Genomic DNA, 22205 nt, shown 5'->3' with positions numbered 1-22205 from the left:
GTCAAGCCGTTGAGAGCTGCCATTAAGGGATATATGGATACCGCTGGCTGGGGTTTGTCACTCAGGACTTCCACTTGCTCTTCTGGTTCCTGTTGTCTTTAGGCTGAAGAAGAGACCTCCAGCGGCACCCTCTCACCTGCGCCAGGTGAGGGCTACAAGATGAGGGCTCCAGCGCGGATGACTCGCTACCTGGAGTCATGGGGGGCAGCCAAACCCTTTGCCAACCTCAAACACCTCGACAACCTCCCCGCAGAACCGGCAGGGTTTGTCAGGAGCAACTACTCGGTACGTCCAGCAGGTTGTGCTCATGTCAATGCAAGGACATGTGCTGAGAACCCTCAAGCCGTTTGAGCTGCCCCTTTTCTTTTCTTTTTATATATTTTTATTAATTTTTTAACATAATTTCATATCATATACAATTTTTAGACTTCCATCAACCGCAGCTGAAGATTTTTCAATCTTTTCCACTTGATTTACATTTCTTAATTTCTCTATTACTTTTAATAATCTTTAACTAATAACTCTCTTCATAATCTTCCTTGCAATATTTCATATAGTCCTCCTTACAAAACTGCTTGCATAATCTGCTGATTACAGTTGCTTTTCAAATAGTTTGCATATTTATTCCAGTCTTCTGAGAATCTCTGGTCCCATAGGTTTAGAATCCTTCCTGTCATCTTATCTAATTCTGCATAGTCCATTAATTTCATCTGCCATTCTTCTTTCGTCGGTAATTCTTCTTGTTTCCTGAGCTGCCCCTGTTCAGCTGCCATGTTTATTTTGGCAAAATGGATTATGGAGAAGCTTCTACTGCTCTCTCTAGTGCATCTGAGCTTGCGCGCAAAGGTTCAAAGGCATGTTTTTAGAAAGGAGAGCAGAAATGAGATTATCTTATCAACGGCACTCACACGTCTTTGAAGCAAGATACAAAATGCAGTGTGTGTTAAAAGCTCACAGGTTTCTTATTATCATTGTTTCATTGCATGCCTATTCCTTATTTCCTTGTTTCATTGCATGTCAGTGTGGTGTAGTGGTTAAGAGCGGTAGACTTGTAATCTGGTGAACCAGGTTCACTTCCCCGCTCCTCCACATGCAGCTGCTGGGTGACCTTGGGCTAGTCACACTTCTCTGAAGTCTCTCAGCCCCACTCACCTCACAGAGTGTTGTTGTGGGGGAGGAAGGGAAAGGAGAATGTTAGCCGCTTTGAGACTCCTTCGGGTAGTGATAAAGCGGGATATCAAATCCAAACTCTTCTTCTTCTTCTCCTTTCCTCCAAGGAGCTCAATGTGGCATGCATCGTTCATCTCCTCCCTGTTTTATCCTCACAACAGCCTTGTGAGGTTGGTTAGGCTGAGAGTGAGTGAGTGGCCCAAGGTCACCCAGCGAGCTTCATGGCTGAGTGAGGATTTGAACCTGTCTCTTCCACATCCCGGTGCAGCACTCTAACCACTTGTGGGCCAGGACTGACAGACACGAAGTGCTTGTCTGCTATTTGCAGTTCTGCATTCAAGCACAAAATGTAGGGTTATCCAGGAAGGTGGTGGGGGAAGGTGTTAGAGTTCACAAGTACATTTTACATGGGGTGGGTATTGATAGTGGAAGATAAGAAAACCATCTCACTGCCACACATGGTTTTCGGAAGCATGTCTTAAAACCACAGTTGCTTTGCTGGAAATGTCGCTCTTTGGGGGGAACCCAGGTGCCACCATTTTCTCTTCTGCGCTTTGAGAAAAATAGGGAGGAGAAGGTGAACGGCAGAAGTTTCAAAGCACCTTTCCTATGGCCATTGAGATCTGGGATAAAATAACCTCCTCACCTGCTCACGTGCTTCTGGGAACCTCTGTTTTTTTGGGGGGAAGGGCTGTAGCTCATCTAAAGGGGAGCACATTCAACCCCTGGCTTAGGGCTGGGAGACACTCTTGTCTGAAGCCCTGGGGGAGCGTCTTCCACCCACTGCAGACAATACTGGGCAAGATGGACCAATGGTTTGACTCGGTATAAGGCGGCTTCCTAGATTCCTAAGTTCCATTTAAGCACATAGTGTAAAGATAGAGCAGGGGGAAGCAGTTGTGTTGCAGATTCAAGGCAGAAATGGCAGAGGCTTCAACTAGAAACACAAATTGGACACAATGTACCGTATTGGCCCGAATATAAGCCACACTCCTCCCCCCCCATTCTGATCATTAAAAGTTAAAGTGCGGCTTATATTCACGACCTTACGCCGCCAACAAAGCGGCGCAGCTCCCCCCTGCCAAAAGCAGCCTGGGAGCATGGGGCAACTATGCCTAGCCTGCCCGCCACTCCCAAGCCTCCCCATAGCTATCAGAACAAAGGGGGTGGAGGGGGGAGCCTACCGGCAAAGCGGTGCAGCCCCCCGCCCCAGATAAGCTCAGAAGCGCAGGGCAATGGCGACCAACCCGTCCGCGGCTCCCAAGCCTCCCCCAAGTCGCCGAATTTTTAAGGTGCAGCTTATTTGCCGGTGCGGCTTATATTCGGGCCAATACAGTATTTTCAGGAAGGGTGGAAAATGAGGGAGGAGATGCATTAGAAGTGTCTTTTTCTAGACTCTCACCCCCCCCAAAAAAAGTCAAAGGCATCCACAGAAAGCTGTCCGCAGATCTCTTTCCAAATTTTCCAAGGACAGGGTTTTCGCAGGAGAAAGTCCAGGACAGCAGCTGTTTCTGGTGAACATTGTATGGATAAGGGGGGATTAAAAGGCACATTAAGTGGAGGTGTGGATGGGCCCTTAGTCTTTTTCTTTCTGCTGCTAGATGCTGCCAGTTGCGTGAGAATCAGGGCCTAGCTAGATGCCATGCCCTAGCCGCATGAGAAAGCATCTGCTTTGCTTGTAAAAGGTCCCTCCCCAGCTTTTCCTGGTGGGCCTGGTAATTTCCCCAGCCTGAAACCCCAGAGATGCATTTCCAGTCAGTGTCAAGAACGCCAATCTAGGTGAGCCCCATAGTCTGACTCAGTCTAAGACATCTTCCTGTGTGTGCCAAATGCATCATTAGCAATGATGTCAGAGGAATTTGCAAATGAGTGGCAAGTGTGGCATCTCCTGCTGCAGGAGGAAGGACCATGGCTCAGTGGTAGAACATCTGCTTTGCACACACAAGGTCCTAGGTTAAATCCTCAGTGTCCCCAGATAGAAATGGGAAGGATTCCTTATCTGAAAACCTGGAGAGCTTTTTCCAGTCAGTGTAGACAGTATTGAGCTAGGTGGTCTGACTTAGTATAAGGTGGCTTCCTACTTTCCTAAATACACCCTCAACTAAAGGCAGAACCTTTAGCAGTCCCTCTGTAACAGGCACCCCCAAACTCGGCCCTCCAGATGTTTTGGGAAACAACTCCAATCACCCCTAGCTAACAGGAACAGTGGTCAGGGATGATGGGAACTGTAGCCCCAAAACATCTGGAGGGCCAAGTTTGGGGTGCCTGCTCTATAATGCGAATGTGCTCTAGCTGTGAGTTGAATATTGCAGGTTGTCCATTTGGCAGCACTGTCTAAGGGAGCTTCCAGGCTGTCATTTCAATCACAAACCATCAAATTCAGGTTTCCAAATTAAAGCTGATTAAGCAGGTTTCCAAATTAAAGCTGGAGGATTTGCCCCACAAACCTACCCTCCCCCTCCGCAAAAAAAGAGAAAGGATTGTATTATTTTGCAATAAGGAAAGTGATAGGAAAATACACTGGAAAATGTGGGATAAGGTTTGCTTGATTTAGCAGCCTCTTGTTTCCCTGCAAACAATTTGCTCAATAAATACCGGATTTATTGCTCTATAAGACTCACTTTTTTCTTCCTAAAAAGTAAGGGGAAATGTGTGTGCGTCTTATGGAGCGAATGCAGGCTGCGCAGCTATCCCAGAAGTCAGAACAGCAAGAGGGATTTCTGCACAGTGATCCCTCTTGCTGTTCTGGCTTCTGAGATTCAGAATATTTTTTTTCTTGTTTTCCTCCTACAAAAACTAGGTGTGTCTTATGGTCTGGTGCGTCTTATAGAGCGAGAAATACGGTATTTGACATTGTCTAGCTTCCGTGCAAACAAATTTGGATGGAAGCTAGACGAAGAGGCTCCCTGGGAGCATTCAGGCTCTCAGCTGTGTCTCTACAGTTGAAGGCAACAAGTGTTTCTGTTTTCTTGCAGGAGATCTCTCTGGGGTCCTTGAACCAGCAGAAGACCTTGGAACGGTAACAAGGGGGTATCTTGTTTAGAGGGGGGAGAGGGGGGAAGAGGCCAACAAGCAAATAGATTACTGAGAAAAGAATGGGGGGGGGGAGAGATAGAGCAAAATGTACATTGTGTCTGGTGTTATCACACTGTGGATTGGAGCCAGGATGTTGCGGTCTAGCTTCCTTCTGCGGGTGCTGTGATGTTCTGCAGATCTGTGGGGCTAGAGTTCTTCCATGGCTAGAATTGCATGTTAAGCCTGTGGTTCCAATGACTGCAGAGCCACCCTGAGATGGAATGGGAGTCTCATGGAATCTGTCACAATTCCTTAGGCTTCTGTTGTCAGCTAGGTAGGTCTCTCAATGTATGTGAGCCCTAGAACAAGACAAGGATGCTCTGGGGCCACCTAAACCACCCCTTGTCTAAGTTGTGCGGACCAGTGTGCCATGGTGATGCCAGGTGATGGACAAGTGAGTGGCCCCACCCATCTCTCAAGATATGGGGGTTGGGAGAAGTGAGGACCTGGCCTGCTAGCTGGTAAAATACCCCACACTTTCCCATCTTAGATGCAGAGCATTGGGAGTCCAGTTGCTTACTCAGTCGTGCCCTCTGCTGTCTGTTTTATTCTCTCTGTTGTGCTGTTCGGGCATTTCACGCTGCGTTTCTTTGATTTCTGTGTGATTCCTCAATACTCTTCTCGCTCTTTCTCCTCTCTTGGCTGTATTACAGGGGGCGTGCCCCCAGGAGCCCAGATGAAGACCTGGAAGGAGTAGACGAGAAGTTCTTTCAGCTCATCGAACAGCTTAACTCGCAGAAGTGCGTCAATGAGACTGTGCGGGGGGTGGGGTGGGGAGAGGAAAACGGAGGCACAGGAAAGAAGCAGGGATAATTACAAAATCAGATGCAACAGAGGAAAGGGCTTCTGCTAGCATGAAATAATGGCACACAAGAGGGCATTTGGGTGAGTGCAGCCTGTCACATCATTGCATTGCAGGAATAAGGGGAGCTGCGCCTTCGAAATTTCTGCTTCCTGCACCACTGCTACAGGAGTCCTGTTTCCTGTTGCAGTGGATCATACATAGCAAGAAAAGCAAAAAGGTACAGAAAAAGAGCAAAGGAAAAGTCGAGGAGGAGAACCTACCGTATTTTTCACCCTATAGGGCGCACCGGCCCATAGGGTGCACCTAGTTTGGGGGGGGGGGATAAAGAAAAAAAAATATTCTGCCCCCCAGGCGCGGGGCTGGGGCGGGGGAAGCCTGAGCTTCCCCCGACCCCAGCCCCCAGAACAGGCTGCTATCCGCAAGCCTGGGGATCCTGGCGGGAACTCCCGCCGGTCTCCCCAGGCTTGCGGATATCTGCCTGAAGCCCGGGGCGTGCTGCTCAGTGCGCCCCAGGCTTCGGGATGCAGGCTGCATAGGAAGCACTTTTTCCCCTCCAAAAATGAAGGGGAAATGTGTGTGTGTGTCCTATGGGGCGAATGCAGCTTCCTGAAGCCTGGAGAGCGAGAGGGGTCAGTCCGCACTGACCCCTCTCGCTCTCCAGGCTTCAGCGAAAGCCTGCATTCGCCCCATAGGACACACACACACATTTCCCCTTCATTTTTGGAGGGGAAAAAGTGCTTCCTATGGGGCAAAAAATACAGTACCTCTTCTCCCCCAATCACAAACAGGGCTAGGAACCAGTTTGCCTGCTCTTTGTTTTTACTGAGTTTTTGATATTTTGTTGGGAGCCTCCCAGAGTGGTTAGGGGAACCTAGTCAGATGGGCGGCATATAAATGATAACATTATTTTATTATTAAATCATTATTATTAACTGTTTCCCAAGCCCTTTACCTATCTACTTTTACATGAGATACCCAATGCCTCCCGTACGCCACATTCACTACTGTAAAACAACCATGCCTGTCTCCCTGTTTGACTATGAGTTTGTGGGTTGCAAGGGAATCTGGGGCCAAATCTAATCTCCGTTTTAAGGAGAGGTAGATGGGCGGAAGCAAGTGGGAATGTTGCCCAAGGAAAAATCTCCCATTTTCCCCCTACACTTCTCCCCTGCAGGCAGTGGAAGGAATCCGAAGATTTGAATCGCATCACGCTGTACTTCAAGGAAAAATCCCTTGAGAAGGAGGTAAAGGACTTGGGTGTTTGTTTGTTTGTTTGTTTGTTTGTTGAACGCTCCAATGTGAAGTCAGGCTCGCCCCTACCATTAGGCAGAGCGAGGCCTCAGGTGGCAAATGTCGGAGGGCAGCAGGGGCAGCCCTCCTGTTGTTTCTTAGTATTGAAATAAGATTTGGGATTCACTCCCGCTAGATGTAGTGATGAACGCCAACCTGAATGTCTCTAAAAGAGAATTAGGCTAATTCATGGAGGATGAGGCTAAGAGTGGCTACTAGCCGTGATGACTATGCTCTGCCTCTGCGGAAGGCTGAAAAAGTGGGATGTAACACAAGCAGTCAAGTACAACACTTCCTGTTTGCCCTGAGCGGACACACAGGGGGATGTTACTGCAGCCAGGAGGACCTCCTGTCACACCTGTCTGGAGCATCCTCCCTCTCTGCGTGTGACCAGGTAGATGGGTGTGACCCTGGGTGACCCCATAAAAGGGCTGGTCACACGGCCATCTTCCCTTCTGCTTCTCTTGATTCTGTTCTCTTGATGATTTTGCTGTCTGCTGGCCCTCAGCCAGCAGCACATGGGCTCATTTCCCTACATGGGATGAACCCACTCTCTTTTCTGTAACTACAAGCTAAAGTCTACCTTCAGGGAACCTACTGCGAACTGAATGTAAGTAAACTTCTTATCATTACTTTTTGACAGGGAACAAAGGAATAAACCCAATCTGGATGAACCAGATTGAATTGCTTAAGTAAAGAGTTTCAGACGAATCTACCAACTACTGTAGCTTCCTGCAATATACTGGGGAATGTACTCTGCTACTGACTCACTAGAGTGAGTGAGGAAAGATAATATTTCATCAATATATCCTCTCCTACTATCCACAACATTCCCACAGAAAATGATGCAGAACAAAGCGGGGATGTTGTGCTGAGCAGCCCTTGCCCTTGTTTTCACAGTTGCTCACCCTGGGTTCTCTCTCTTTGCCTTCTCCAGTATCGTCTCTCTGCGCTCCCATCTTTTAATTACTACACGGCCTGCACCTTCCTGGTTTTCCTCTCCAACTTTCTCATCCAGATCCTCGTGGTTTACAAGTAAGCAGGAAGAGGGTGAGGAGAGGATGGGTGGGTGTGTTATTTATGTAGGCAGAACTGGACCCCAAAGCATATGAAGACTTTGCCTTTTGGGATTAGGGATTTAGAACTACCCCTTGTTTGCATAGCTGGTTACTTTTTTTAAGGGTTCCCCTAGATGACCTGTTTATTGAGCATGTATCCTGATTTGCTTGCACAAAGCTTATGCAGCGGTTAGACTACTTGGCCCAGCAGATGCCTCTTTTAATTGTGCATTCATGATGCTCAGGGTGGTATTGGGGTGGTTATATACTGTATTATCCAGTTTTCAATACTGTCTACACCTGTAGAAGTTTGGGGGAAGAGATACTGTATTGTTTCAAACTGATGCATGCCCCATAACTTTCTGAAATCCTGTGTGATTTTGATATAACATAACTGCTCTGGTTCATTTTTCGTACTGCTTTTTGTTGCGCAAGAATTCCCCTCCAGGCAGCAAAAGCTGGGAAAGCATTGCAGAACATCTCACAAAGTGAAATGAAGTATAAATCCACCACTTATGCATCAATGACTTGGGGCAACAGCTCACCACCCCAGCAATCCAGAAGGACGCTGCATCCAATTATTATTGAACATTCGTTTTGATTAGTTTGTGGGGGCATTTATAAGACAATAAGATTTGCTTGCAGGGTGTTTAATCATTCGTCCATCCCACAGTTTTCAATGCATTTCCCAATCACTTTCCTAACCACAAGAAGTCTGTTTTTATTTTCAAATTGGATTTCTTGGGCTAGGGTGACAGAGCGCTTTAAACCACTTCCACTGCGCAAACCGCTGTTTCCTGGAATGCGCTTGAATTCCTCCCCCAAGCCATAGCTAGTATGGGGGGGCGGCGGGAGGCTGACTTGGATTGAGACAGGAATGTGATAAGAGGGGGAGATATCACCCTTTGCTCCTGTTGTGCCTTCCTGCCTGGCTGGAATCCTCCACCCTCCCACCCTCACATGCTTTTTGCAGTGGGATAAAAATGGTGTGCAGGCTTTCAGGTTCAGCAGAGCTCTTCTTCTGCTTGAGTGATAGCTAATGGTAAACCAAACCAAACTCCCCATGAAAGTTGTAGAATGGGGACTGTAGAAAAGAGGGTTGGAGGGGAGATGTTCCCTTTGGGCACAATGGAATTCCCCATCTGTTGCTTGTAATGGCTGTAATAGGATTTTTTGTTTACAACACAGCAATTTGGAAAGAAGGAGGTGCTTTTCTTTTTAAGTTGGGCACCATACCCATAAGTGTGTTTACTTGGATATTATGTGTTACAGAGATCTGTGGGGTTTACCTTCTAGTAAGTTTGTTTAGGTGTTCACCCCAAATTAGATTAGACCAGGGCTGGGAACCTGTGTGTTTCCAGACATTGGACTACAACTCCCATCATCCTTGGACCATTGGCTGTGCTTTCTGGAGCTGATTGATGGGAGTTGGAGTCCAGCAGCATTTTCTTGGGCTAGACTATTTGAGGCAAAAAGTTGTCATGCGGCTGCAATGATCAAAGCCTTGCTTCCCTTTTAAAACATCAAAGCAGGCAGCTCATTTGAATCTAGCACTGACTGGAACCAAGAATGAGTTTCTAGTCCTCATAGAGGCACAGATAAGTCTGGAAATGGTAAGCAGTGCCTTGTGGGAAATGACACGCTTGTAGGATGCTGAGTATGCCAAGGGGTGCATACTTTTGTGAATGGGGTTCAAACTGCAAGAAAGGGATTTCTGCTAAACATTAGAAAGAACTTCCTGGCAGCAGGAGCTGTTTAATAGCAGTGGCAGACAGCTTTGGGAAATGATGGACTCTCCCTTGTTAGAAATTTTTAAAGTAGAGCATGAATGGCTACCTATCAGAGATGGGGAACCTGTGGCTCAGTCGGTAGAGCATGAGACTCTTAATCTCAGGGTTGTGGGTTCAAGGCCCACCACAGAGCTGGCAACGGAGCAGAGCTTCTCGCAGAAGGCCTAAACCTAAATTGCCCTCCCCCACAATGCAGTATGCCACCCAAGACCTGGTATTAACCTAACACCAGGTGATATATAAGGAATAGGAGGACCAAGAGCGTGAAACATATAGTCCATATTTGCACAGGTGGCACATACAATGGGATAAGGAGCAGCTGCATAGCATCATACAAACTCAAGAGGATTATAATGTTCATTTTAAGCCCAAGCAATGCTGTAACAAGCTTAGCATTCTATCTGATGCCACTAACTGGAGATCTGCCTCAGGTATTTCACATACAAGAATGGCTGACAACACTTTCTGATACCCATTGGTAACTTACTGGCATCTCCCCACCCCTGTTCTTCAACTTCTTCACTGGGCTGGGGCTTGGAGAGCAACAGGCTCTCTATCCCTCCTAATAGTGCATTTCTTGTGTCTGAAAGATGCTGGATGACGTCTTCTGCATGGTCCATTCCAGCTCTATGGGACTAATGCCTGGCTCCTTCCCAGAATCAGCAGAAGGGGAACAAAAAAATTAAATGCAAAACGCATGCCATGTTTAGTCGCCTTGTCTGCTCTTTCCATCCAGGACAGAAGCGTTGGGGATATCCTATGGAATTTCCTTCTTCCTCTTCTTCCTCCTCCTCCTCACCTGTTTTGCAGGCCACCTGGCAGTAAGTCGTGCTGATTTTACTTCTCAATCCCCCCCCCCCATTGTTATGTACTGACGTTCTCACCCTGGGCCAGCAGGGGGATACTGTAGATAGTTCAGGTCCACATATGCAAATAAGGGATCGAAAGTGACGTTCAGTGATTGGATAGTTACAGAAAGTTGTTACAGTTACGTTGTACTGGAGCTCTATATAAGCAGGCTGGCTGAACCCTTCAGTTCTGTTCTGTTCTGACCTGTGAATAAACAAGAGCTGTTTGGAGAATCGCTGTGTCGTCTGATATGTTCACCCACAACCTAACACCCATCATGCAACTTTCCCAGCATCCCTAAGGAATGTGGGATGCAGCCTTGCACCCAGTCAACCCATTGGCCCATCTAGCTCAGTATCGCTGACACTGGCTGCCAGCAGTTTCAGCTGGGGTGTTTTTCTATGGATGGAGGGAGGAATAGATGGATGCCGGGGAACAAATCACAGGACCTGAGCTATGGCTCTTTGTCACTTCTCTTTTTTTCCCGGGCTGTCAGAGCACGGATATGATGAAACACTGTGGTTGGAGGATTCCTGGGGCCCTGCTGCTGCTACAAGGAGCTTGGTAGCCCTGCTTGCAGGAGTTATTTATAGGGTTGAAGTTTGCAACTGTATTGCCCGTACTAAGAGAGGACACCATTGAGAGGAAGCAAAATAGCTTGACCTCAGCTTTTTTCTGCCAGCAGGGTTCTTCGATCAAAATTAGCCACCTGTGAAACCAGCAGAGCGGAAGAGGTTTTAAGGTGCAAAAGCAGGGGGGGGGGAGGGACTCCTCTGTTTGCTGCCCACACTGTGCTTTGTGTCACCTTACTGCAGAGTTGGGGAACCTCTTTTTTTTTAAGCCCACCTCCCTATCCTCCATGCAGCAGGAGGCGCTACCAGAATGCAAGGACACAGCCAGGCAAAGCAATGTATCTGGTTCGCCACTGCGAGAACAGGATGCTGCGCTAGGTGGGCCATTGACTTGATCCAGCTGGCTTTTATTATGCCCTTAATAGAGCTTATGAAATCGGCACAACCCAATTTTCCTCCATTATGTTTAGGTGGCTCCTAAGAAGCAATAGAAAGTCATAGCTATCTGATTAAGAATCTAACGTTAGGAGCAATTAGAGGGTGGAGAAGTAAGAAAATAGGACAACAGATGTTCTTGACTCTTTCTTCGCCTCACTCCTTCTTTTGCACCAGAAGTGCTTCCTGAAAGGTCCAAAAGCCTTATCCTGGATCCCGTCCATCTCAGACAGCATCTGCACCCAGCCGTGGCTGCGAGTCTCTTTGGGCATCACCACCATCCTGGTGGTCCTCACCATGGCGGTGCTGAACTTGGTAGGAGACATTTTTGGCTCATTGCTACTCGTGTGTCGCCATCCTGTGCCTCGCCTTATCCCTTCTAAAACTCTCCTTCTCTCTCCTTTCCTGGGCGGATTATTAGTTCTTCATGCCAAAGACGTCCTGCTTTTCGAAAGCTCAGAATTTGACTACGGGGGGCTTGAACGCCACACAAGAGTTTGCTCGCTTTAACTCGCTCTTCAGTGTGCCAGTAAGTATGTAACCCTGGCATAGGCAAACTGGACCCTCCAAATATTTTGAGACTACAATTCCCATCATCCCTGACCACTGGTCCTGTTAGTGAGGGATGATGGGAGTTGTAGTCCCAAAACATCTGGAGGGCCAAGTTTGCCTATGCCTGATGTAACCCTTCAGATGCAATTGTTTTTCCCTAGCTGTTGCTGGTGAGGTCTAGCCCTCTATTTTAACCACTTTGTTTTCTACTGCCCTGCTCTCTTCCCCCTCCAGTATTACATCTACTGCTGCATCTTGGGGTTCCTCTCATGCTCCCTATTCCTGCACATGAACTTTGAGCTCAAGCTCACCATGCTGACCCTCTGCCTCGTCGTCTACAATGTGCTGTTCCTCCACACCCACTCGTGGCTCTCCGACTGCTACGTCTCCCGCCTCTACCCCAACCAGACAGCTCTCAGGTAACTAGTCCTCATGGAACCGGCGGCAATGTCCTGGCATAAAGGGCAGAAACCAAGTGGAGGCTACCCAAGCCATTTGCAATGTTAGCGAGGATCTTTCTTGAGTGAGTGTCATGGGTGCTGCTCCATCTGGACTCCATCTCCCCACCCTCCCCCCGAGTAAGAAATAGAGGAGAAGTGTGCACAGTGCTTTTTTTCTTGGGGGGGGGGACACAGGGGTACGCATACCCTTAAACATTTTGTAAATCTAAGTTTGGCCTCCTTGAGGGCCAGTATTTCAAAATGAGTAGGAAAATGAGAGTACCCCTAAACATTTTTTTTTTTTAAAAGGACTGTGTGTGTATATACACTCCATCTCTCCAATTGATCTGGGTTGGTTACAGCATTATCAGTCTGGTTCTGGATGAACACATGAGAGCTGAAAGAGGAAGTGGGAAATAGAGCCACTCTACCAACTTCCTCCTTCAGCTCTATGTGCTTTTCAAGGGAGGAAAAAGTCGCCACCTCAAGGGGCTGTGTGTGCTTGCGTTTAAAAACTTTGCAGGCACCAGGGGAAAGACTTAAAGGCACTATTGTATCTGTGGGCGCCGTCTTGGCAACGCCTGGTGTCATTTGTCCAGAAGCAGCCCCTCCTGACCCACCCTAAATAAGATGACTCGCCCTTGTTCCTGTGAATCATGCCTGAGGAGAGTGCTTCTTATTGTAGCTTCCCATGGATTATGGGAGAGGGCTTACCCAAGAGTGATGTTCTTCCCCTTCTTCTTCTTCTTTTTTTTAACCCCCCCTGCCTCTAGACCTGGGGTGCTGAAGGAGCCTAAGGTGATGGGAGCATTCTCGTTCTTCGTCTTCTTCTTCACTCTCTTGGCTCTGGCCAGGCAGGTAAATTGGTTTCCTATCAGCCCTGAAGAAATCGAGTATCCATTTCAAGAAGAGCTAATTTCTCTGTCCTTCATATGTTCTCCACAATCATCTATCCATACAGCTGACTATTAACTTTTTTTAAAAAAAGGAGATGTGGAGATCACATTCTATACTGCCAGGCTTCCAATCGAACAAGACAACAGCAGGAAAGGAAAATGGATTGGGAGGGATGAGAAAGTAAGCAAGCTCAGGTTCAAGTTCTTAGCCCAAGCTTTCAAAGATTGGGTGTACTGTTGGGCTGGTCCTTCATCCCATCTACCTCCCTCCTTTACTGCAACCATAATGTAATAACTTACGCTAGGGAAGAGTTGGTGGAGGGTGGGTTCTGGCTTTCCGGCCAGAATTGCCTGCATGTCTTCCATGGAACAACTTGTGCATTGCAGAGGATTGTCTTATATGGGCTGCGAGGGATAAGCAATTTTGCAGACGAAGGATGGCATTACTTAGGTTTTGCATCCTTCACAACCATCTGCTGTGGGTTGGGTGCCTGTTTGCTTTGCTGTGCCATGCAAGAAACCACTGTTTCCTGTGTTGCCTTCTAGGTCATCTCTCTCTTTCTCTTCTCTCTATCCCCCCCCCCCATCTAAGCCCCAGGAACTTCCCCTTCTGATTGTGGTTTGATTGTTTGCGGTCCATGCCTATGCTAGTCAAGCAGGGTTTGACAGCATTTTTCATCTGGTACAAGTGGGAAAGAACAGTGAAGGAGGCCACATCAATACTGTGCACTTAAATCACTAAAATGCTACTTTAAACACTCATGACTCCCCCCAAAGAATCCTGGGAATTGTAGTTTTCTAGGGGTGCTGAAAGTTGTTAAGAGACCCTAATCTCACAGAGCTAAATTTCCCAGAGTTCTCAGAGTTCCTAGAGATAGATTATTAAACCACTCTGGAAACTGTAGCTCTGTGATTAATTGTAGCTCTCAGCACCCCTTAACAAGCTACAGTTCCCATGATTCATGGAGGGAGGGTTATTTAAAGTGGTGTAACAGCATTTCCGTGCGCTGCTCTGGTTCACCAGAAGTGGCTTAGTCATGCTGGCCACATGACCCGGAAGCTGTACACCAGCTCCCTTGGCCAGTAAAGCGAGATGAGCGCCGCAACCCCAGAGTCGGTCATGACTGGACCTAATGGTCAGGGGTCCCTTTACCTTTACCTTTAACAGCATTTTAAGTAGAAGGTCCAGGTAGAGACTCTTATCGTTTTGCCCAAGGTGTGGTTTTATCACTTTGCATATTTGATTTGAAAAAGAAGTGCAGCTCAATGGAATTACTTTTCTTCATGTGATGTTGTTGTTGTTGTTGTTGGGGAAGGGTTTTTGCAGCAAACCAAGATTCAATCTCTGATATCTTCAGATGGGACTGGGATAGGTTTCCAACCTAGAATTATGGTGAGTGGCTGCCAGTCAGAATTTACAGAACTGAAGTAGATGGACTGACTTGGAATAGGCAGAGGTTTAGTGGTCTGGTGTCTCAATAGAGTATCATCTCCTAGGAGAACCTTTTAGCCACTGAGAATAAATCTTTTCACCCTTTGTGATTATTGGAGCCAATCAGAGCGAAAGGAGGAGAGGCAGCCACTGAGGATTGGCTCCTAGGGTCACTCTGGAGGAGGCATGTAGGAAGTGATTTGTTCCATATGTTCCAAAAGTGAGCATTCAGGAGCAATGAAAAGACACGGTGCTTCCCTTTCAAGAGAAGGGTGTTCAAGTTCTGGGGCTTCAGGGAAAACACAACTTAAATCACTCCAAAAGAAAATATTGAATATGATAGCCATCTTCAAATATCAAAAAGGCTGTCACATGGAAGTCGCAGCAAATCTGCATGCTCCAGAGGAAAGCATCCGCACCAATGAATTCAGATTAAAAAAAGGAGATCCCGACTAAACATTAGGAAGAACTTCCTGACAGTCAGAGCTGTTCGAAAGTAGAATGGGCTACCTCGAAAGGTGGTGGAATGTGGATGACCATCTCTCAAGGTTTCTTTAATTGTGCTTCCCGTCCAATTTTATGATTCTCTTCTCTTCTGTTGCATGTGGAGTGTTCCACATAATTTCCCCGTGTATGTGCACAGATCTAGCTGAAAGGCAACACGTGAGGATCTGCATTGATTGTTGCAATGCATCACAAATTATTATTATCGTCTCATTATGAGAGTATTGTATACTCCTAGAAGGGTGTGTGTGCCAGTGGACATGTCTGTGACTAATATGAAGTGACACTTCACTTATGAGTTTGCTGCTACACTCAGGGCCAGCCCACCCAGTGGGCAAGGTGAGGCAACCGCCTCAGGCAGCAGGATCTACAGGGGCAGCAGATCTGGCCTCCAAGGAATGAACTGCTTGCTGCTGCTGTGGTGGCAGAGATGCCAGCTCTGCTACCTCCTTGGCAGCCCCCCAGTGCCATCTCTACAGCAGCCTCTTGGTGAATAGAAGACACTGCTGGTCCCCTCCTGCCCTTGTTCATGATGTAGATCTTCACTCGCCCCTTTTTCACTGGTGGCAGTGGAAAGGGGTGCGCGCACCATTTTGTGGTTCTCCTCAGGTGTCAAAATGTATAGGCCCAGCCCTGACTGCACTACTGGGTATAAGGCAGCTTCCTATGTTTCTGTGTAGCACTGGGCGAGGTTTCAGGCTTACTCCATATATAAAAGCGAATCAAGCTGGCACGACTTTTTGCTGGGAAGCGCATTGCATACCTGAAAGAGTGTCTCCACCCCCATTGTTCAGCCCAGACACTGAGGTCCAGCTCTGAGGGCCTTCTGGCAGTTCTCTCCCTGCGAGAAGTGAAGTTACAGGGAACCAGGCATAGGGCCTTGTTGGTAGTGGCACCCACCCTGTGGAATGCCCTCCCATCAGATGTCAAAGAAATAAACATCTGATTTTTAGAAGACATCTGAAAGCAGCCCTATTTAGGGAAGTATTTAATGTTTGATGTTTTAAAGATAAAGGTAAAGGGACCCCTGACAAGTCCAGTCATGAATGACTCTGGGGTTGCATGCTCATCTCACTTTAAAGGCCAAGGGAGCCGGCGTTTGCCTGCTTCCGCAGACAGTTTTTCCGGGTCATGTGGCCAGCATGACTAAGCTGCTTCTGGCGGAACCAGAGAAGTGCATGGAAATGTCATTTACCTTCCTGCCAAAGCGATACCTATTTATCTACTTGCACTGTGTGCTTTCGAACTGCTAGGTTGGCAGAAGCTAGGATTGAACAACGGGAGCTCAAACGGGATTTGAACTGCCAACCTTTCAATCAGCAAGCCCAAGAGGCTCAGTGGTTTAACCCACAGCACCACTCACATCCCTATGTTTTATTGCGTTTTTAATACTCTGTTGGGAGCAGCCCAGAGTAGCTGGGGAAACCCAATCAAATGGGTGCAGTATTAATAATAAATTATTATTATTAATATCAAAGGGGTATCCTTCAGCTTTCCCCTCCCTTCTTAATCTCCCTTTGTCTTTCTCTCCCCATCCCTATCTCTCAGAATGAATATTACTGCCGTCTAGATTTCCTCTGGAAGAAGAAGTTCAAGGAAGAACGTGAAGAGATTGAAACCATGGAGAACCTCAACCGTGTCTTGCTGGAGAATGTGCTTCCCGCTGACGTAGCTCAGCAGTTCATTCGCCAGAACCGGCGCAATGAGGTGAGTCTTGAAACTTGATGGCCAAAGACCCAAGGGGAGACGACTTGTGAAAGGAGGTCTTACTAAAGAGCCCACTCTGGGAGAAGAAATAATGGGGTGTCTAAGCCCAAAGACCAGAAATGCTTTGGTACTGCATCAGTCCAATCCAAAGGGACCTCTGAGAAAATCAGTGGAAGTAATAACCCTCTTTGCAGTACGAGTGGCTAGGTTGCAGTGCTTATCCCTGCATTTCAAGAGGAGGTCCACGAAAATTTAATATTTAGGTCAATTGCAAACTTACAGATATAGAAACTCTGCATAACCTCAAAAAATCACTCTGTGATAATTTCCAAAACTTCAGACTGGGTCCTGAACAAATAAAAAATGAAATGTAAATGTTATTTTCCTGAAGATAATAAATGAGATGAGGACCCAAGTTTGTTTGCAGTTTGTTTGTTTAGTTGGCAGTTTGTTTGTTTAGTTGGCAATATTTAAGTGTCACTGTATCAAAAAAATCTATGTGGTTTGCATGAAATAGTTCAGAACAGTCATTTAAAAATAGCTTTTGGTTGTCACTAAAATGACAGTAACACAGATGGTCTTTTCCATTGAGAATTGAACTGGCAAAATTGTATCTGGCACTGATGGAGAAGCTGACTCATAATGTAAGCAGACATGTATGGAAATGTGTGGTTTCCATTTCTGACTTAAAGAAAGATTCTACCTCTGAAGCTTTAAAACCCTCTGCTTCATATGCTGGTTTTTTGAAGAGACTCTGTGAATTGACATGACTTGTTCCTCTTTTTCTTTTCATGAATTCTGTATACAGATATATAATCTCTGTACTTGTATGATTTTCTTTCTTTCTTTCTTTCTTTCTTTCTTTCTTTCTTTCTTTCTTTCTATCTTTCCAATTTCATTGAAAAACTATAGAGACAGATCTATAGATACAGATATAATAAATTATATAGCCAAATACAGAATTTCACAATAAATCTGATTTCGGAATTCTATTAAGCCATAGCATTTTGTCAGCATTTTGCCTTCAATGTATTCAATGCAATATTTATTTTATGTGATAAGAATTCACATATTCTGTATGTTGCCCCCTGTTACCTCCCACTACCCACCCTAGAGGAAAGAGTTGGTTATTATAAGGTTGCTTGAGACCACTACATGCCCAAATGCTGGAGCAGTGGCTGGAGTGTAGGACTCGGGAGACGAAGGCCGAAGCCTCCACTCTAGGGCCAGTCACTCAGTCTGACCTACCTCACAGGGCTGTTGAGAGGATAAAACAGAGAGAGGGGAGAACTATGTTTTGTGCACCACCATGAGCTCTTTGAAGGAAAAGTGGCATAGAAAAGTAATGTATAAATGAACAGATTGGGTGGGTGGGGAATGTGCCTCCATGTCATGCATTTTTAAGGGTTGCCCTGTCTGCTGAGGTCTGATAATGCCCCCTACCCTACCTTTCTCCCCAGCAGGATCTTTACCACCAGTCTTATGACTGTGTCTGTGTCCTCTTCGCCTCCATCCCAGACTTCAAAGAATTTTACTCTGAATCCAACGTAAACCATGAAGGACTCGAATGCCTTCGACTACTCAATGAGATCATAGCTGACTTTGACGAGGTATCAGGAGTTCTAGTCTTTATTTAAATGTTGTTGTTATTGTTGCTTGAACAGCTTTTCTTTTCTAATTTTTTTTATTTGACTTTACAAGTGTAGAGGTATAACAATACAAAATAGATTTCCTATACAGAGATTACTCCCAATCTCTGTGCTTCCCCTCCATTGGTCCTATTGTCAACCTTTTCAACTGCATCTTCTCCAGTAATCCATATTATATGTCTCTCCATTTTGTCCATAATATTTGCTACGTTACAAGTGTTATTGCAATCCTGCTAAAGTTTGCATCTGCTAACAGAGGTCTGCCAGGTAAATTATAAATTTCACCCATTCTTTATTAAAGTTTTGCTCTTCTTGGTTCCTGAGCTTTTCCGGTCAGTTTTGCCATTTTGGCATGCTCCAACAGCTTAGTTTGCCATTCCTCTCTGGTAGGGATTTTGTCTTCTTTCCATCTCTGAGCTAGTAACATCCGTGCAGCTGTCATCGCATTTTTAACAGCTTTCCAAGGGTTGCTCACACAAGAAAAGGCTACTGGATCAGGCCAATGGCCCATCAAGCCCTCCATCCCATTATCATGACGGCCACCCAGATGCCCGGGGGGAACATGAGCACAAGAGCCCTCTCCCCTCTGTTGTTACCAGCAATTGGCATTCACTTGCAGTCTCCAACTGTGGAGGCTGAGCATTGCCATCATGGCTAATGGCAACCGATAGCCATCTCCTCCATGAATGTGTCTGATCCTCTTTTTAAAGCCATCCAGCTTGGTGGCCATCACAGGTTGGTGGCCATCATCGAGTTCCATACTTTAACCATGTGCTGCATGGAGAAATCCTTTCTTTTATTTGATCTCCCAATGTTCAGCTTCATGGGATATCCAGGAGTTCTAGGATTATGAAAGAGGAAGAAGAGTTTTTCTCTTCCTGCTTTCTCCATTGCCATGCATGCTGAAATAGCTGCCCAAAGCTGCTGAAATATCAGTGATAAAACCAGTATCAGAAAAAAACACTTTTATTATTTTATTATTATATTTTATTTTGACAAAGTAATAATCATACATAAATAAGAATAAAAATGTGCACCCCACTGCCGAGACCATTCCATTGTAACTATCCAACCTCCCAAAATTTCAACAGCTCTTGTATGGTTTGACCCCTTTCTGTTTTAACAGTACAAATTCTACAAGCACCCTCCATATCTCCTCAAAATCATTTCTCCTGCATATTCCCTGTCTTACCTTAATGGCACATGTTGATTTATCATTAATAGCTATATCCCACACCTCTTTATACCATTCTTCCATTTTATGTTCTGCTTGCCCCTTCCACTTCCTAGCTATCGTAATTCGTGCAGCTGTCAATAAATTTGTGAGCAAGTCCTTCATAGCCTGCAAACCCTCCACCCCATCGTAAATTGATAATAATGCTACCTCTGAACTTTTGGTCAGCTTTAACCCAATGATTTCTGTTATCTCCTTAAACACCCTTTGCCAAAAAAATTGTACATATTTACAGCCCAACCACATGTGAACATAATTCCCTGTGTCCTGGCATTTCCTCCAACATAATACCAAATATCCCTTGTTTATTTGATTTAATCTGGCTGGTGTTAAATACCATCTCCAAACTAATTTATAATGATTTTCTTTTATTCTTGTAGACAACATTTTCAATGTACGTTTCTCTCGTCTGAGAAAAACACATTTTAAGACAGTGGGATGTGGGAATGTACTCTAAGTGACCTAAGCATCATAACATTGCCAGTCTCTTCTCCCTCCTTTACATCCTATGGTGTGAATGTGATCACAGACAAAATTCTGGACTAGATGGAACAGTCTTCCCCAACCTGATTCCCTCCAGATACTGTCAAACTGCAGTTCCCATCAGCTCCAACCGTCAGGGCTTATATGCTGCCTATATGCCAAAATGATATCTGATTGTAGAAGTTGATGGGAGCTGACGTCCAAAATGCCTAGGGGGAAAGTTTGCTGGGGGAGATTGAGAAAGACTTTTGATGTGATCCAACAAGATGTTGAGATGTCTCCTACCTGCCTGGAAGTGGGTGCATATGATTCCACAGTAAAAACAAGAGTAAAAACAAGAGTCCAACCAAAGAAGTTACAGACTTTCTGTTGACAAAAAGGATGTGCCACTCGATAAGCAACTTTTGGGAATAGGATAAAAGTATGTGTTGAAGTGCCAGATACTTATAGTCCTGTTGTGGGATCATTCTTATATTAGTTGCCTTTGTCATACAACCTGCATATATTTAAAAATAACACTTTTTCTTATTTTTCTTCTTTTAAAGAGAAAATCTAAAAGTTCCCTCTCCCTCCCATATATTATGTTTTTATCAGCATTGCTGGAAAGTTGATGCAAATGGTTAGGAGACCCCTCCCAGAATTACAGTTCCAAGTACCCATCACAAACTACAGTTCCCTGAATTCTTTGGAAGAAATCCATGACTACTAAAGTGGTATAAAAGTGTTTTAAATGATGCAACCTGCTTTACTGCTTTTTGCCACCTCTGCTACATTAAAAAAATGCCGTCAGCCCGGAGGATGAACATTTGCAGGAACTGCAAACAACCCATCAATTCCCTTTTCCATATGGCCACTGCTCTGATCAAAATCCCCCCACACTCTGCCCCTCTGCCAAGTGAAGTATTTTGCAATAAACAAGTAGCTGGGTCACCAGGAGTGGAACAGATGAGGAGAGGAGAGAGCTGAACCACCTCTCATTCACACTTTCCCACCTGAAGCCCTTTAAATCACCTAAGTGACTTACTGTAAGCAGCATAAAGTTGTCCCTTTCCTCAGGGTCGCTCCCAACACTACAATTCTATGATTCTTTCACAGGATTGTAGGTGTGGATGTAACATTCTGGACTAGATAAAGAAGACTTTTCCAACTTGGTGTCCTCCAGATATTGTTGTCTGCCTTAGCACCCGTTAGCCCCAGCCATCATAGCCAAGGGTCACTGGTTTAATGCCCAAATGCCTTCTGATGACAGGAGTTGATAGGAGTTGCCATCCAAAATGTCTGAGGGGAAACCGTGTTGGCGAAGGCTGTTGTGATCCAACAGGAATGTTCTCAAGTTGATAACCATTGAAACAAGCCTTCTTCCTGTCTCTCTTTCAACAGCTCCTCCTGAAGCCCAAATTCAGTGGGGTGGAGAAGATTAAGACCATCGGCAGCACTTACATGGCAGCCACTGGCTTAAATGTGGTGGCTGGACAGGATAACCAACAGGTGAGGCCCTCCTTTCTTTGGCATGACTCTTTTGTTCACAAATCTGCCTGTGGCACCCTGATCCCATACTCCTCAACCCAGTCAGATTGGAGGTGGGGTAGGGTACAAATATAACAACAACAACAACCTGTCCTGGTAACTGGGACATCCCATTTTTTTCGTACAAGAGCATGGTGGCCATTTTGGGGCACTGTGCTCTCATGCAACAGCATGGTCCCAAAGAAAGCACATCTTGGGGGCCGCAATCTTGCAGGGGTCATGTGACTCACATGGGAACACCCCCCCCAGAAGATGTGTACCACAGTTCTTCACACTTCCAGGTTGGAGGGTATGTAATTCCATGGGGTGGCTCCGCAAGACCACCTACACTCACGCTAACTATGTACACTGCGGGTCACCAGTGTGGCTCTCATGAACCCAGTAGTGCCATTGAGGTTGCCCTCCAATGCGCATGAACCCTCCCCTGCTCATTAGTTATGAAGTTGTGAGGGTAGTAACCTGTTTGTCCCTTGATAGGTACATCGTAGTGCTGAAGGAGGAACTTGGAAGGTTGACATTCTTTCCCATTGCCTCTCTGAGCTCCATGTACTTTTCAAGACATATTACAGTGATACCTCGGGTTACATACGCTTCAGGTTACAGACGCTTCAGGTTACAGACTCCACTAACCCAGAAAAAGTGCTTCAGGTTAAGAACTTTGCTTCAGGATGAGAACAGAAATCGTGCTCCGGTGGCGCAGCGGCGGTGGGAGTCCCCTTTTTGCTAAAGTGGTGCTT

General features: G+C 46.0%; 1 protein-coding gene across 4 annotated transcripts in view; it reads left to right on the top strand.

Moving 5' to 3' along the window:
• The window catches only part of ADCY4 (adenylate cyclase 4), a 73619-nt gene that overhangs the window by 38206 nt on the left and 13208 nt on the right, over nucleotides 1-22205 (top strand). For 2 of the 4 annotated variants that reach the window (XM_083706577.1, XM_083706576.1), the window contains exons 11-23: nucleotides 103-285; nucleotides 4146-4189; nucleotides 4899-4985; nucleotides 6225-6294; nucleotides 7278-7375; nucleotides 9925-10009; nucleotides 11222-11359; nucleotides 11466-11573; nucleotides 11831-12015; nucleotides 12810-12894; nucleotides 16417-16575; nucleotides 18039-18185; nucleotides 21322-21429. In XM_083706577.1, coding sequence (XP_083562703.1) covers nucleotides 103-285; nucleotides 4146-4189; nucleotides 4899-4985; nucleotides 6225-6294; nucleotides 7278-7375; nucleotides 9925-10009; nucleotides 11222-11359; nucleotides 11466-11573; nucleotides 11831-12015; nucleotides 12810-12894; nucleotides 16417-16575; nucleotides 18039-18185; nucleotides 21322-21429 — 1497 coding nt within the window. Of the gene's footprint in view, nucleotides 1-102; nucleotides 286-4145; nucleotides 4190-4898; nucleotides 4986-6224; nucleotides 6295-7277; nucleotides 7376-9924; nucleotides 10010-11221; nucleotides 11360-11465; nucleotides 11574-11830; nucleotides 12016-12809; nucleotides 12895-16416; nucleotides 16576-18035; nucleotides 18186-21321; nucleotides 21430-22205 lie in introns of all 4 variants that reach the window. The other 2 variants (XM_083706575.1, XM_083706574.1) reach the window with 1 other exon arrangement.

This window comes from Podarcis gaigeae (assembly GCF_964106915.1).
Source record: "Podarcis gaigeae genome assembly, chromosome: 13".
Lineage (NCBI taxonomy): Eukaryota > Metazoa > Chordata > Lepidosauria > Squamata > Lacertidae > Podarcis > Podarcis gaigeae.
Note: the sequence above shows the minus strand (reverse complement) of the source record. Positions and strands in the feature narration are given on the sequence as shown.